The 13,136-nt window shown below is 40.0% G+C and overlaps 1 protein-coding gene across 2 annotated transcripts in view; it reads right to left on the reverse strand.

The window, feature by feature from the left end:
- The window catches only part of LOC306883740 (protein diaphanous homolog 2-like), a 440,640-nt gene that overhangs the window by 266,384 nt on the left and 161,120 nt on the right, over positions 1-13,136 (reverse strand). Inside the window, exons 15-18 of one of the 2 annotated variants that reach the window (XM_079439172.1) lie at positions 10,134-10,252; positions 8,934-8,998; positions 6,263-6,367; positions 1,791-1,853 (exon numbers count right to left, since the gene is read on the reverse strand). In XM_079439172.1, coding sequence (XP_079295298.1) covers positions 1,791-1,853; positions 6,263-6,367; positions 8,934-8,998; positions 10,134-10,252 — 352 coding nt within the window. The remainder of the gene's footprint in view (positions 1-1,790; positions 1,854-6,262; positions 6,368-8,933; positions 8,999-10,133; positions 10,253-13,136) is intronic. The other variant, XM_079439173.1, reaches the window with a different exon arrangement.

Consider the following 13,136-nt stretch of genomic DNA (forward strand, 5'->3'; position numbering starts at 1 on the left):
GCTCCATACTCTAGCTCCTTAACCTTGAGCCATAATCCACAGGATTTTTAGCCAAATGTTCCTTTTTCTTTACTTTTCTTCCCTGACTTACTTTCCTGGCAACTGAAGTTCACAAGATGGTCTCCAGGAAGAGAAGCCACTATGGAGGAGTCGGGGCTCAATTCATCCAGTAATTGATAAGACAGAGGGCGGTAAATGTCCTGACAAATCAGCCTTGCTCTGCTCGCAACAGAATAAACAGGTATTTTGAATCATTGATAAAGGGTGGCCAAGTCTCTTTAGCAACAAATGATATGCAAATGCTTCAATTAGAAGTCCCAATAGTCCAGATATGACTTGACCTTTGGATGATTACAAACTATTTTTCTCCCTCCTCCTTCTCAAAACTTACTTTGTGCCTCATTCTCATCACTGCTCAGTGAAAAAGTTTCTCATTTTCTAAAGCAATTCCCCTCTCTGCGCTCCAGCCTCAGATCAGTTGATTAGGAGAATGGTATGCGTCGAGCCACATTTTTATATGCATTACCGAGTGTTTGATTACACAATGCAGGCAGTGCATTGTTTATTAGAGGGGAAATTAAAAAGGTGTAGGAGCATCATGCAGGAAGCTGAGGTCCCTTGACGAGTACCCTGTCCCATGATTATGCGTCTGTCAATCTCCAGTCCGTTGTGACCCATTTTCTCTTTTAAGTTTAATACAAGGGAATGGCAAGCGAATTAGCTGTTAAATTAGAGCACTGTCATTTCCGTATCGGTTTGGCCCTCTGTGGCAGCTTGTGGTGCACTGCAGACCCTCCAGCCACAGTTCTGGAATGCTAATCAGCCTCCGGCACACAATTTTCTCTAGCCATACCCCTTATTCACTTTAAACGATATCCATCATTTAGACCAATTTTACAACCAAAGCCCATTTTACACAGGAAAACGTTTCATTTAGGAGTCCTTTCCCCCTCTGTTTTCATTTTGGCTTCTTATCTTCCTTTAAAAAGCAATTTACGACCCAAAAGTCTGGTTTGATAAAGGTCTAAACTGGTCACTGACCTGAATTAGCTGGCCGTCTCCCATAGCATTCAGTGGCACTAATTAGCAGTCAGCATGTCTGAAACTATCTGTTATATATGGACAGGACAATATCAAGGAGACAGGCATCCATTTACACTCTCAACGGGTGGGAGGGCACTCTGAGTAGAAACAGTCACAGTTTGGGTAATTAACTAGGGCTAACACACAATTAAACCATCCCAATCTCATCTGTGATGAGCAAGAGGCAAATTCAATTAGATTCAGTTACTACTGAGGGTTACAATACTCTAGTTAAATGGAAAGATGGGGTTTCATTTTCCCTTCTAGCTGGAACTGGCTCTGGGAGCCTGTTCCATCTCATTCCTGTAGCTCATGTGGAAGGGAACGATGCTAGCAACCTAAAAATAAGGGAACAGACAAACTGCTTGCTTCATACTGTATACTTTCTAGCTTCCGAGAACTGGAAGCATTCACAGTATAGAGATTGTGTTTGGTGAGATTCACCATCACAAACTGTTTATATGCTGGATATGTGGTAAGGATTATGGCCTAATTGTGTAGCATGCATTTGTAATGAATGATTGCACAGCATCTGTTGAGAGTCTTGAGACAATACAGAAAATCAAAGCTCTGGCTGATCAGTGAGAAGTAATAGCTTTGATCAACCTGTTAGAAGGTATGAAAAAATGCTGATTTTCAAAGATGTTGGCGGGTGGCTGCATTGAGCATGCTGGGAAGGCGGAGGAAAGGGTTGGGAGAACACCCACCTTGCTGTTTCTTTCGCTGATGCTTTTCTCTGCCTCTCTTAGCTTGTCTCTCTCACTAGTCAACTGGACAGGTGAGGGTCAAACAGACAGATACACAGACAGACAGAGCAATGGTAAGGCAAAGAGAGATTTCATAGCTGGAAGAGGAGAATAAAGCAAAAGCCAACTGCCAACTTTACTGAAGGTCACATGGCAAAAAAACTTGGGGACAGCAAGAAATTGGAAGCAGCCTACTTGAACATTATCAAAACACTGTTTGCGCCTACTAATGAAGTAATACAGGGTTTCATTAGCGGTTGTTGTGAGCTTTGCAGGAGTGAATTCATAAATTAAGAACATCATTAAATACCCTCTCACAGTACCAGTTCCGAACACAATTGAGCACAACAGTGCCACCCACTTTTTCAGCGGACTTGGTTCTGAAATTATTTTGCCCATTGAGATTTTTTAAAAGTCTTTATTAAAGAGTTAAAAGTGCTTTATAGGACTGGAATGGGGGGGAAAAAAAACATTTATTAAGAACAAAGTCTTTAAAGGCTTTCAAGTTATCATTAACAATCAATTCCCCTATGAATAAAAATGTATATAATTTTTACTTCTGGAACCAGAGTGTTGCACTCTATTGGCTTCAGTCATTTCCATGAGGCTTTTGTTCCAACAGCGTCCATTTCAAAGGAAAGTTTGAGGCACAAGAGTAGGAAATGCAGTAAATTGGTTGCTTCTGGAATCCTGTTCTTTCAAGTCCTTCCCATCATTTCACTGCCTTATGATGCACTCAGTGAATTTAGGTTGAGCACTTAGATTCAGTGATGCTTTGCTCCCGCTTTGAACTTGCTATGAGCAGCCACTTTTAAAAATAAAAAAGGGGAAAAATAACATCTTAGCCTATTTTCATTCAGAGGAAGCATACTCTGCTGCCTCTAAAATACACTTATATGGTGCAGTTTTCCCATACTTCACGTAGGGCGGAATCAAATATTAAAGACGTGTAATGGAAAAGATGATGGATACCTTCATGGTGAAGACAGTGGAAAACTTTGATCGCATTTGAAATGCTGTGCTTGCTTGTAGTGTTTAGTAAGCTTTGTTTTTGTTTTTTTTAGCTATATTTATTTTTGATGATATGAAGGGCAGAACAGCAGCCAACACATTGAACATTGTCAAGAAGAACAGCAGCATCTTCATATTCCCTGTGATTGTTTCCTCAAAGAGAGAGAGAGAAAGAGAGATGCCACACATGCACCGCATCTCAAACGAATCAGCTCGTAAAGGTGAATAGCTGAGCTGTGTCCCCTGATGCGGACCATGGCAACAGCGCAGGGCACATGGCAACCAGCTCTATGATTCAAGCGAAGTGCTGTCCTTATCGGCATCATTACCGCCAGACTCCTTGCCAAATCCATCCCGGCAGTGGCAATAAGATGCAGGTCCAGCCCTGCACTGCACCTTTATGTTACGAGTCCCATGTTGGTACAGACAGCTGACCGCAGAGCTTTCTGAAACCTATCAGGTGCTGCAAAAGATTTCACCCTCAGTATCGCTTGGGTTCTGAATTATTAAGCTACCATTCGATTCCACATCTTTGACACTATTCCCTTCCTGTTGAATGTCCAAGAGGAAAGGGACGAGGAACCCTGGAGAAATGTGTTGCGCTTGGTTGCTGTTAATATGATGCAATTGCCGACTGCAGTCAAATCAAGAAGGGGAAATATCAATCCACCACAAAATGAAAAGAGAGAATATTGTTACATGCTTATTTAAAACTGGGCTTGGCAGAACAACTGAGCGGAAGGCCTAATAATGTATACACTCTCATTAACTCTTAAAAATACATGAAATGAAAGTGCAAAGCTCTTTTATTATTTTATTCTTTCTATTTCACATTCAGTCTGTCCGAAATTTTCTGTACCACAGCTTTGATGAGCTCATCCGACTATTATTTGCTGTTGCGTTGGTTCCTCTGAATAATGGCTCTCTTCAATTATGTGTTAAAGGCAAATCTGTTGATAAGCATGTCTTTGCTGTCATCTCTTTGTTGTCCTTAAACCTCGGTCACCCTAATGGCACAAAATAACGTAAAACGTCTGACAGTCATGCTTTTCAGCACAAAACTCTTGAAATGTATAACATAATGCAACCTACCGAGGCTTATTTTTGGAGAAAATTTTATTTTGAAGCTTTTGTTATTATGAAATAATAAAAATAAAACTTGATATAATTAATTTCGAAACCAAGTTCTACTTCCCATCTGTACCAGACGACCAAATAACAACAAGTCAGCAAGTGGGTTCAAGTGTGGGTGAGCGTAGTCAGTTTTCACAGTGATGTGTTGTGCACCCACAACCTGACAACAACACTGTGAAACTGTAGTGGGAGAAGAGTTTTACACCGGCTGTTTAATAAAGGGTACAATTTGTCAGCTTTGCGCATGATTTGTCAACAATTACATACAAACTCATAGACAACAACAAACAACACAATTTGTCAACCTATGAGTTTATATCCCTCTGAGATGTGCCAAAACACCCACGGGATATGTGAAAGACTGGTGCTTCTTTAGCGAGCACATTATATGTTCTCTACCAGAAGCACCAGTAGTCTGTTGATGCAAGAATGTTCTGGAGCTAAAGCTTTGAACGTGCCTTCAGAGCGCACATTTGGAAAGCGTATGCGTTTCCAGGGCTGCGCTTTGCTCCTCTACCTGTTAATGTGCTGGAGATGACTGAGCTTCAAAGAGAAGGAGATTGCCTTGGGGTAAGACTGAAGGACGCCCAGGGAAAAACTACAGTCGAATGACACTGCAGTCCAGGAAAGCAAAGCAGGAGAGAGCAGGTGAGCAGTCATTAACGAGTTGCGGTGTCCGTGAGGAGGGACGCATTGGGTGCACACAATATGGCTCGGCATGAATGAGTGTAGAAAAGGAGGGATGATGGTGACTGATGAGGAGCGGAGCGCAGAGAGGCCTGGGCTCATGAATATGTGTAGGAGTTGCGAAAGTGATGGACGAGGCAAATAGAGGAAAGGAGGGAGACAAAGTGGGTAACGTGCCGTGATTCGGCTCTCTGGGCAGATGAAGTGCAGGGGTGAGGACTGCACACAAATGAAGTGTTGGGCTATGAGATGCTCCGCTTTGCACGGGGAGGAACCCATTCCAGCTCCGCCTCCACTAATGTACCCATTTGGTAAATCTGTGAGAATGAATGGTGGTCCAAGCTGCTAGGGTCCTTAATGACAGCAACTCATCTCGGTTTAAAGGTGGGGAGGCTCTTGTTGGGACAAGCTGGGGGGCAATAGGGCTTGGAAAAGCTGAGAGGTAAGTAAACAAAGACAAAGTGCTGGCTTTTCCGACCGCAATATATTTGATTTCTGGAAAACTATTTACACCATGGATGGCGCTTCACATATGGTGATACTTTTTTCCCCCCTCCTATTAAACTCCATAAGCTAGCAAGCAAGCTACTTCTTTTGTCCCAAGGCAGCACTAAAATCTAAAATGTTTCAAATTGGGTTTGGTAGGAAATAGCAGTCATTTTGCGGGAGAAGGACTAAGGGTTTTTCTTGACAGGAACGATGATGTGAGAGCCAAAGACGTAACGCAATCCCTCAAAACGTTGATACAATAGCTAGGAACAGGCTGCGATGGAGCAATTGAGAAAAATCAAATCCAACAATTTAAGGGGAAGATTGGCCCTTTATTAAATCATACTATCCCAAAAGTCTTAAAATACCCACTTAGAGCACCATTGCATTCACGATAAAAGATAAAAAGGTTTCAATTTGACCAAATTAGCAGAGTCTCTCCCTTTGCCGCCACATTAGAAATCGCATTACCATTTGAAGCAGACAGAGAAAAACTGCTTCATATGACCTCACAACACAGAAAATAAGTACTAGTGATCCTAATGTGCTTGTATAGCTCATTTTCAGGGCATTTGATGAGCTGAGGCTCTGAGCGTCAAGTAGGTTTTATGATGGAGACAAATAATTTAATGCCTGCTAGTTTAATAGCCATTGAAGCTTGAATGGTGGTCTAAGCTGCCAGGGTCCTTAATGACAGCAACTCATCTCGGTTTAAAGTTGGGGAGGCTCTTGTTGGGAGAAGCTGGGGGGCAATAGGCCTTGGACAAGCTGAGAGGTAAGTAAACAGAAAGACAAAGTGCTGGCTTTTCCGACCACAATATATTTGGTTTCTGGAAAACTATTTTTTTGGTGAAAAAATTGGAAAAAAAATTGGTTGGGAGGTGAAAAAAGGCAGTCTGGGAACTGGAAAAATAGGCGTGTTGCTTCACGGATCAGTAGGATAAAGGGCTCTTCTAAGGCAACGTGAACCACAAAGCTCTCATAAGAGAAGATAAGAGAAACCTCAGTGGATTTGATCTGAATGGGTCACACCTATGGGGCTGCTCGTGAACTAAAGTGGTGATGAGGGAGAAAGAAGTATGTACAGTAAGTTATGGTGCAAGTGTTGTTACCTGGGCCTGCAGGGTGTTGATCTGAGACTCTAACTCCTTGATTTTGTCCTCCTGCTTCTGCAGCTCGGCCTTCGCCTCCTGCCGTGCACTGAACTCCTCGTCAAACTGAAGACAATAACACATACAAAAACATCAACGAAACTATGAGGATTCCATCAACCGCAGGACACATCAACACATTCAGCATGTCTCTCCACCTTCACTATCATTATAATCTTGATCCAAGACTAAGCTTTTACTAGCTGCAACTCATGTCTGGGTCTCATTCAGTTATAAAGTGATCTCACACCAATTTTGCTTAATATAACGTTGATGAATATGGATCTAAATAATTCATAATTGTCATATACCCCACTGTTTAAAAGTTTGGGGTCAGTAATTATTTAGCAAGGATGTATTAAATGGATCAAAATCACAATAAAGATATTGGCGTTATTTACTTGAAATATAAATATTTGGTAGCACTTTATTTTACAGAACGTGTACTTCCCTGGTACATACATGGTAAATATCTTGTACCTACAGGCAAGTGAGTGATAACAAGGTACTTACCTGAAGTGTATGTGCATGGTAACAAATAAGAAACACGGCTGTACTTAACAGTCGTACATGCATGGTAATTAGTTTGTACATACAGACAAGTGTGGGTAATAACGGTCACTTACAGGTAGTGCCTGCACATGGTAACTAATTAGATACTTGCTCTACTTATGCAGTACTAATGTATATACATGGTAAATATGTAGTACTTATGGACAAGTGGATACAAACAGGCATGTCCTTACAGTATCCGAATATGGTAACTAATAAGACACATTGTACATACTAATTATATGTATAGTACATGGTAAATGTGTAGCACCTACGGAAAAATGTGGTATTATGTGGTAGCAAACAAAGCACATACTATAATTGGTTCATACGGTACGCTTGGTAAGTCCTAATCTTACCTAATAAAAAGAGGAATGTTTTTCAATTGCTTATGTAGGACTGTCAATGCTAAATTGCTCTCCACAACAGTGCTTACAAAGTTTGAAGAATTGGTAATTCCTGTGTAATGTTTTATGTAAAATGGTGCACTTTATTTTACAGTCATATTTCCATATACTTACTATGTACGTACTGGTGTATGTACCTATTAGTTAATGTACAGAATAAGTTATGCGGTACTCAAGTTGGGGGGTATAAACATGGACCAAGGTACTTAGAGTAATTGATGGTAGGTGCCAGTCCTCTTTCTATTAGGTAAGTTTAAGACTTACCAAGCATACCGTATATACCAAGTACAGTATATGTCTTGTTTGTTACCACATAATACCACATTTTTCCGTAGGTGCGACATATTTACCATGCCATTAGTAAGCATAGTAATGTGTCTTATTAGTTTCCATATACTGACACTACCTGTAAGTGACCGTTATTACACACACTTGTTTGTAAGTACTTCATATTAACCACATGTATACCAAGAATAGTATGTTTCTTGTTTGTTACCACATAATACCACATTTTTCCGTAGGTGCTACTCATTTACCCTGTACATATCATTAGCATGTACGACTGTTAAGTACAGCTGTGTTTCTTATTTGTTGCCATGTACATACACTTCAGGCAAGTACTTTGTGTTACCACTCACTTGCCTGTAGGTACAAGATACCAGGGTACAGGTACAGTAAAATAAAGTGCTACCACACATTTTGTAATGCTGTTCTTTTGAGCTTTCTAGTCATCAAAAATGTATCAAAAAGTTTCCACAAATGTATTATATATAAACACAATTTTCAATAGTGATAAAAACAATAAAAAATGTTTCCTGAACACCAAAACAGCATATTAAAATGAGTTTTGAAGGATCATGTGACACTGAAGACTGGAATAATGGCTGCTAAAAACTAAGGTTAGCCATTACAGGAACACATGACATTTTAAAATGTATTACAGTAGACAAACATTGTTATAATAGTTCACAATATTATTTTCACTAATTACATTTTTGATTAAATAAAAGCTACCTTGGTGAGCATGAGAGATTTTTTTTTCAAAAACATTTTTAGAAATCTTACCAAACAAACTTTTGAATGGATGACAGTGTGCTTATAAATATTAGACGCATCAAATTCTATAATAAAATGTATATGTGTGTATAAAAAATTATAAACAGCATTTGTACACAGCTACAATCTAAAGCATACACACAGTCAATAAGTGAGACTCGGTGTTTTCAGCTACCCTGTAGTATTTGTGTAACTTTGCCATTAAACTGCAAGCCTCAGATGTTTGGCTGACATTTGGCAGAGTTGGGCAGGAAGCTGAGCAAGAGCATGGATACATGGATATTTGGCTTCACTGACAACACCAGTGAGTGTTAGCTCAGCATCCTCATGTTGAAATGTTTCAACTAAAAAATATTACAATATTGTTCATTGGGGCCTTTAACACTATTTGAAATGGGGCCTGTAAATAGTGTTCCCAGTATGGCACAAACAAGCTTGCAGATTGGAGCATCAGCATTGATTTTGCTTGCGCTGATACAGATCATGTTACTCTGCTGCCAGCTATTGATCAGATGAGAACAATCAATGTGCTATCTCACCGCTCATGGGCGAAAAGTTTGGTGACAGCAGCCTGGTTGCATACCAATAGAGGCACCCAGGGTGATTAATAGACTCACCTTTTTGGAGAATTCAGCTGCTCTCTGCTCGCTCTCTTCCACTTTGGCTTTATCCACGCACTGATCTGCCATATACAAACAGCCGAGCACATGAAAACACACAAAACACATAAGTATATGTAAATTACAAGGTGCATTGTTAACACGATGCTTAAGATTCCACATCAGACACCGAATGAAGACAATCAAAAGAACAAAAAAGCGAACAGAATAAAATGAACCTGTCAGTGTCATTCCCCCCTCCCCTCTGGAGATTTGTATTCTGTTCTGGAGGTTTGAGATGTAAATTTAAAAACGGCGCCCCACAAAATCTGTTTTCAACTCATTAAAGTAAGGGAAGAAGTGAGGAAATCTAACATTTTTTTGTTTCTGCAGATGGGTCTGAAAACTTTTAATGAGCCTTTGTTGGCAAGTTACGAAAGTGTTAGTGACAAAACACAAAAGAGAGGCAAAGAAGAAAAAAAAAGAGAGGACGAAAGTTCACATCACCCTCATTTTATTAATTCCATTGGTGTGCAAGAACTTGGATGAGAAAAGTGGCAACAAATGCTTTCCCCCTCAACATTTAATCATAAAACAAATGGAAAAAAGTCCAGGACTGCAAATATAACCGCTACAGCTGAAGTCATGTTGTGTTTATAAGACATGACATGCCAGCCAGGTTTAGCAGATAATGTTTTATTTATGCATAATGAGTGTACCTTATCTTACATGTCAGATGAGTGCAGGTGTTTCAGACAGGGCTCTCATGGGGACCGGGGAATGATAATTAGATCTACTCCAGGAAATCGCAAACTTTTATCAACTGCAGTTGCGCCTCCCTCAGCGCAGCGTGATTTCACAGTTATGTTAGACAGAACGTAGTGTGAACCAGTGCAGGATTGTTATAATCATGCTCTAGACATCCCATTAAGCCCCAAAAATCTTTCTGGCGGATTTCATTTAAGTGATATAACTCAATACTGCTCTCTCACTTTTATCTAAAGCTGGTTACCGAAACCTGAAACTCCTTTTTATTCATTCCGAAATGTTCTGGCCACTTTATCAAATGGCCATACAGTTCAAGACAGAATTGAATAGTCTGGAAAACTGAGTTATACCAATGAATAATAACTTAAAAGGAACTACGCTGAGGTCTAGTGTGGCATTCAACGCAAAGATGTTTTCTTCAAGACCCAGGAGACCTAATCTCAGACCTACCAATGAGATGACTGAAGTCCACATCCAGTCGCTCCCTGTAGGCGAAATCAGGGTCCATCCCACTACGGTGGAGGACGATCTGGGACACACACTCCTCAATCACCTTGTAATACTGAGGCCTGTAATAAAAAGAACGAGTACAGCGAGAGTGAGGGGACAGAGTATGACAAGAGACAAAGCCGTTAACTTTATATAAAATACTGCCTTGCGCATTCCTGCGAGGACAGCTCTTCATAAATCATCTGGTAAGACATATCTTTTAATGGTATTTCACGTCATTGAATTAAGGCTTCCTTCGGTACATAATGAAATCACTAACGGCAAAGTGTGCAGCCGGAGAGTGGTTGGGTGACTTTGTCCATTCAAGGTGAAGACAAACCGACATCCGGGCCTCCATGCTTCCCTCTCTAATTTGCAATCATCTTTGGCAATTAAGGGCAGCAATAAAACCTGAGACGTAAATCTAATCAGTGTAATCTGTGTAATTAGTCGCACAATGGCAGGGAAAACATGGCCTTGTGTTTGGAGGGGTGACAATGACGGGACGGGGAGTAAATGGGTCTGGGACTAGACACGGCGCTTAGTGTGTGACCTTTTCCAAGTTATATTACCAAATTTAATTGCGAGTGACATTTAACAAATACAATGTCGACTTAAGCCGAGCTCCGTAGTGGCAAATAATTATGTTCCAAGCATGACCTTGAATGTCTCATGTAGGTATTCAATTTTCCTTCCAGAAATGTGTCGTCCCCTTCTCCTGGCTTCTCGACACAAAACAAGTTTTTGAATTCTAATGAACGAGCATGACTTTAAAAATGTCTCTGTTCTAAATAATTGCACCACAACTCTTAGCTAAAGCCACTTAATTCTACAGCATTACATTTTTTAATCTCCAAACATTCTTGTTTAATAAACAATATCTGCGGGGGAATATAGATAAGCTAATGGATGAACAGCAGAGTTTGTTAACCCAAAGTAATATATTACGCGACAGGTGTGTATTTGCACTTATGTTTTCTTTGATTTGATTAACTTTATTAATCCCAAAGGGAAATTCACATGTCACAGCAGCTCACCACAATAAATATATAAAATAGAAAAAGATGATACATATTTCAGTTTTATTTTCTGCTGTTATGGTCTGTGTGCTGCTAATAAGAAAAATCAAGATGTCTGCTAAATTCAGCCACAGAAGGTGACATTTAATATTTTAGGTAATAATACACAAACAAATAATACAAAAATAAATAAATAATAAATAATATGCAAGCAAAAAAAAATATTATTTTACTTCAGTTAGTTACAAAGGCACAACTATTTATGAAATAAAAACGAATGAATGAATGAATGATGCATTTATATAGTGCTTTATTGTGTATTGCTGTACACCCAAAGCGCTTTACAATCATGTGGGGGGGTCTCTCCTCAACCACCACCAGTGTGCAGCATCCACTTGGATGATGCGACAGCAGCCACACTACAACGGTGCCAGTGCGCTCACCACACACCAGCTACAGGTGGAGAGGAGAGAGAGTCATAGAGCCAATCAAGTGTATGGGGATTATTAGGAGGCCATGATAGACAAGGGCCAGTAGAGGGAATTTGGCCAGGACACCGGGGTTACACCCCTACTCTTTACGAGAAGTGCCATCAGATTTTTAATGACCACAGAGAGTCAGGACCTCGGTTTAACATCTCATCCAAAAGAACCTAGTTTTCACCGGAGGTCTCCCATCCAGGTACTGACCAGGCTCAACTGGTCTTTGGCTGCAGGGTGATATTTAAAATATTTATTTAAAAAAAGCAACAAAATATTTATAAAATAGAAACATTTTTTTTTAAGTACAAAAGCATGTAAAAAAACACAAAAATTAACTGAAAGCTTAAAATATAAACAAAAAGCTAATTTAAAATATTAATAAAGTTTACATAATGTTATAAATAATACACTAACTCTGATCAGAATAATCTCATTTAATGTACAGCAAAATGCTAAGGTACATATTTTTAAAAACTAAAAGAGCTGAATTATAGCATCATAGAGGACTGCATCTCTTGTTGTAACATTTAAATATAAGAACATATTTTGAATAAACCAGCTATTAAGACATTACCATAATTGTATGTCTCTCCAAGCTCAATGACAAATAACATACTCAAATAACCAAACAAATAATCATATTCATACAATTTGCCAATTCGAGGCCTTGTTGTAAGAGACATGGCAGCGATGTGTAATAACCGTGCAGAGGGGGCAGACGGGGTGGCTGGAACTGATAGGACTGAGAGTGTCACCGAGCTCGGCTTAGTGGCAAGGCCCGAAGCTTACGCCTGTCACTGATGTACACCATATCATTATCTCAAAAAGCCACCCTATTTTCTCAACATCCTGGCTACCACCACTGCCGCATGCTGGATAGAAACAGGAAGGAGATGACTGACCCAGAACTGTCATCATCGGAGCCACTCTTTCCTTCTCTCTCTCAGTCTGGAACCTTCACTGTCTGCCTCTCATCTCCCATCCAACCCCTGCTGCACACTGCCCATCTAATCTTCACATCAGTAACGGCCAAAAGTAGAAGATGTGCTCCATATACTCCCTCTGATCTACCTTCTGTTAGAGAGTCTTTGAGAGTTATTGCCCAACGTCTTCCTTCCACTGCAATAAAAAGAAAGCCTGGAGGGCTGAAGGACATTGGTAACTGTCATTAAATCGTTCTGTTTATTTTATTTCATTTTAAAACAGGTTATTAAACAAATTGAGGGAAAACTTTCCATACAAATAACCAAGGACAGAGTTGAGGGCACAGAGTTACATGAGGATAAAGGTGTCGGGTTGTTTTGCTGGAATTAAAGAATGGCTATAAATCAAACGTTGCAATCTATTGACATGGACAGCTCTCCTTTATAGCTGGCTTTGATCACCAGAGTACCTCCCAATACCCATGAACAAGAGCAACGTTGTCGACTGATGCAGACTGAAGTAGAGAGATGCCACCAGCT

The sequence above is a fragment of the Barbus barbus genome, assembly GCF_936440315.1.
Source record: "Barbus barbus genome assembly, chromosome: 17".
Taxonomy (NCBI): domain Eukaryota; kingdom Metazoa; phylum Chordata; class Actinopteri; order Cypriniformes; family Cyprinidae; genus Barbus; species Barbus barbus.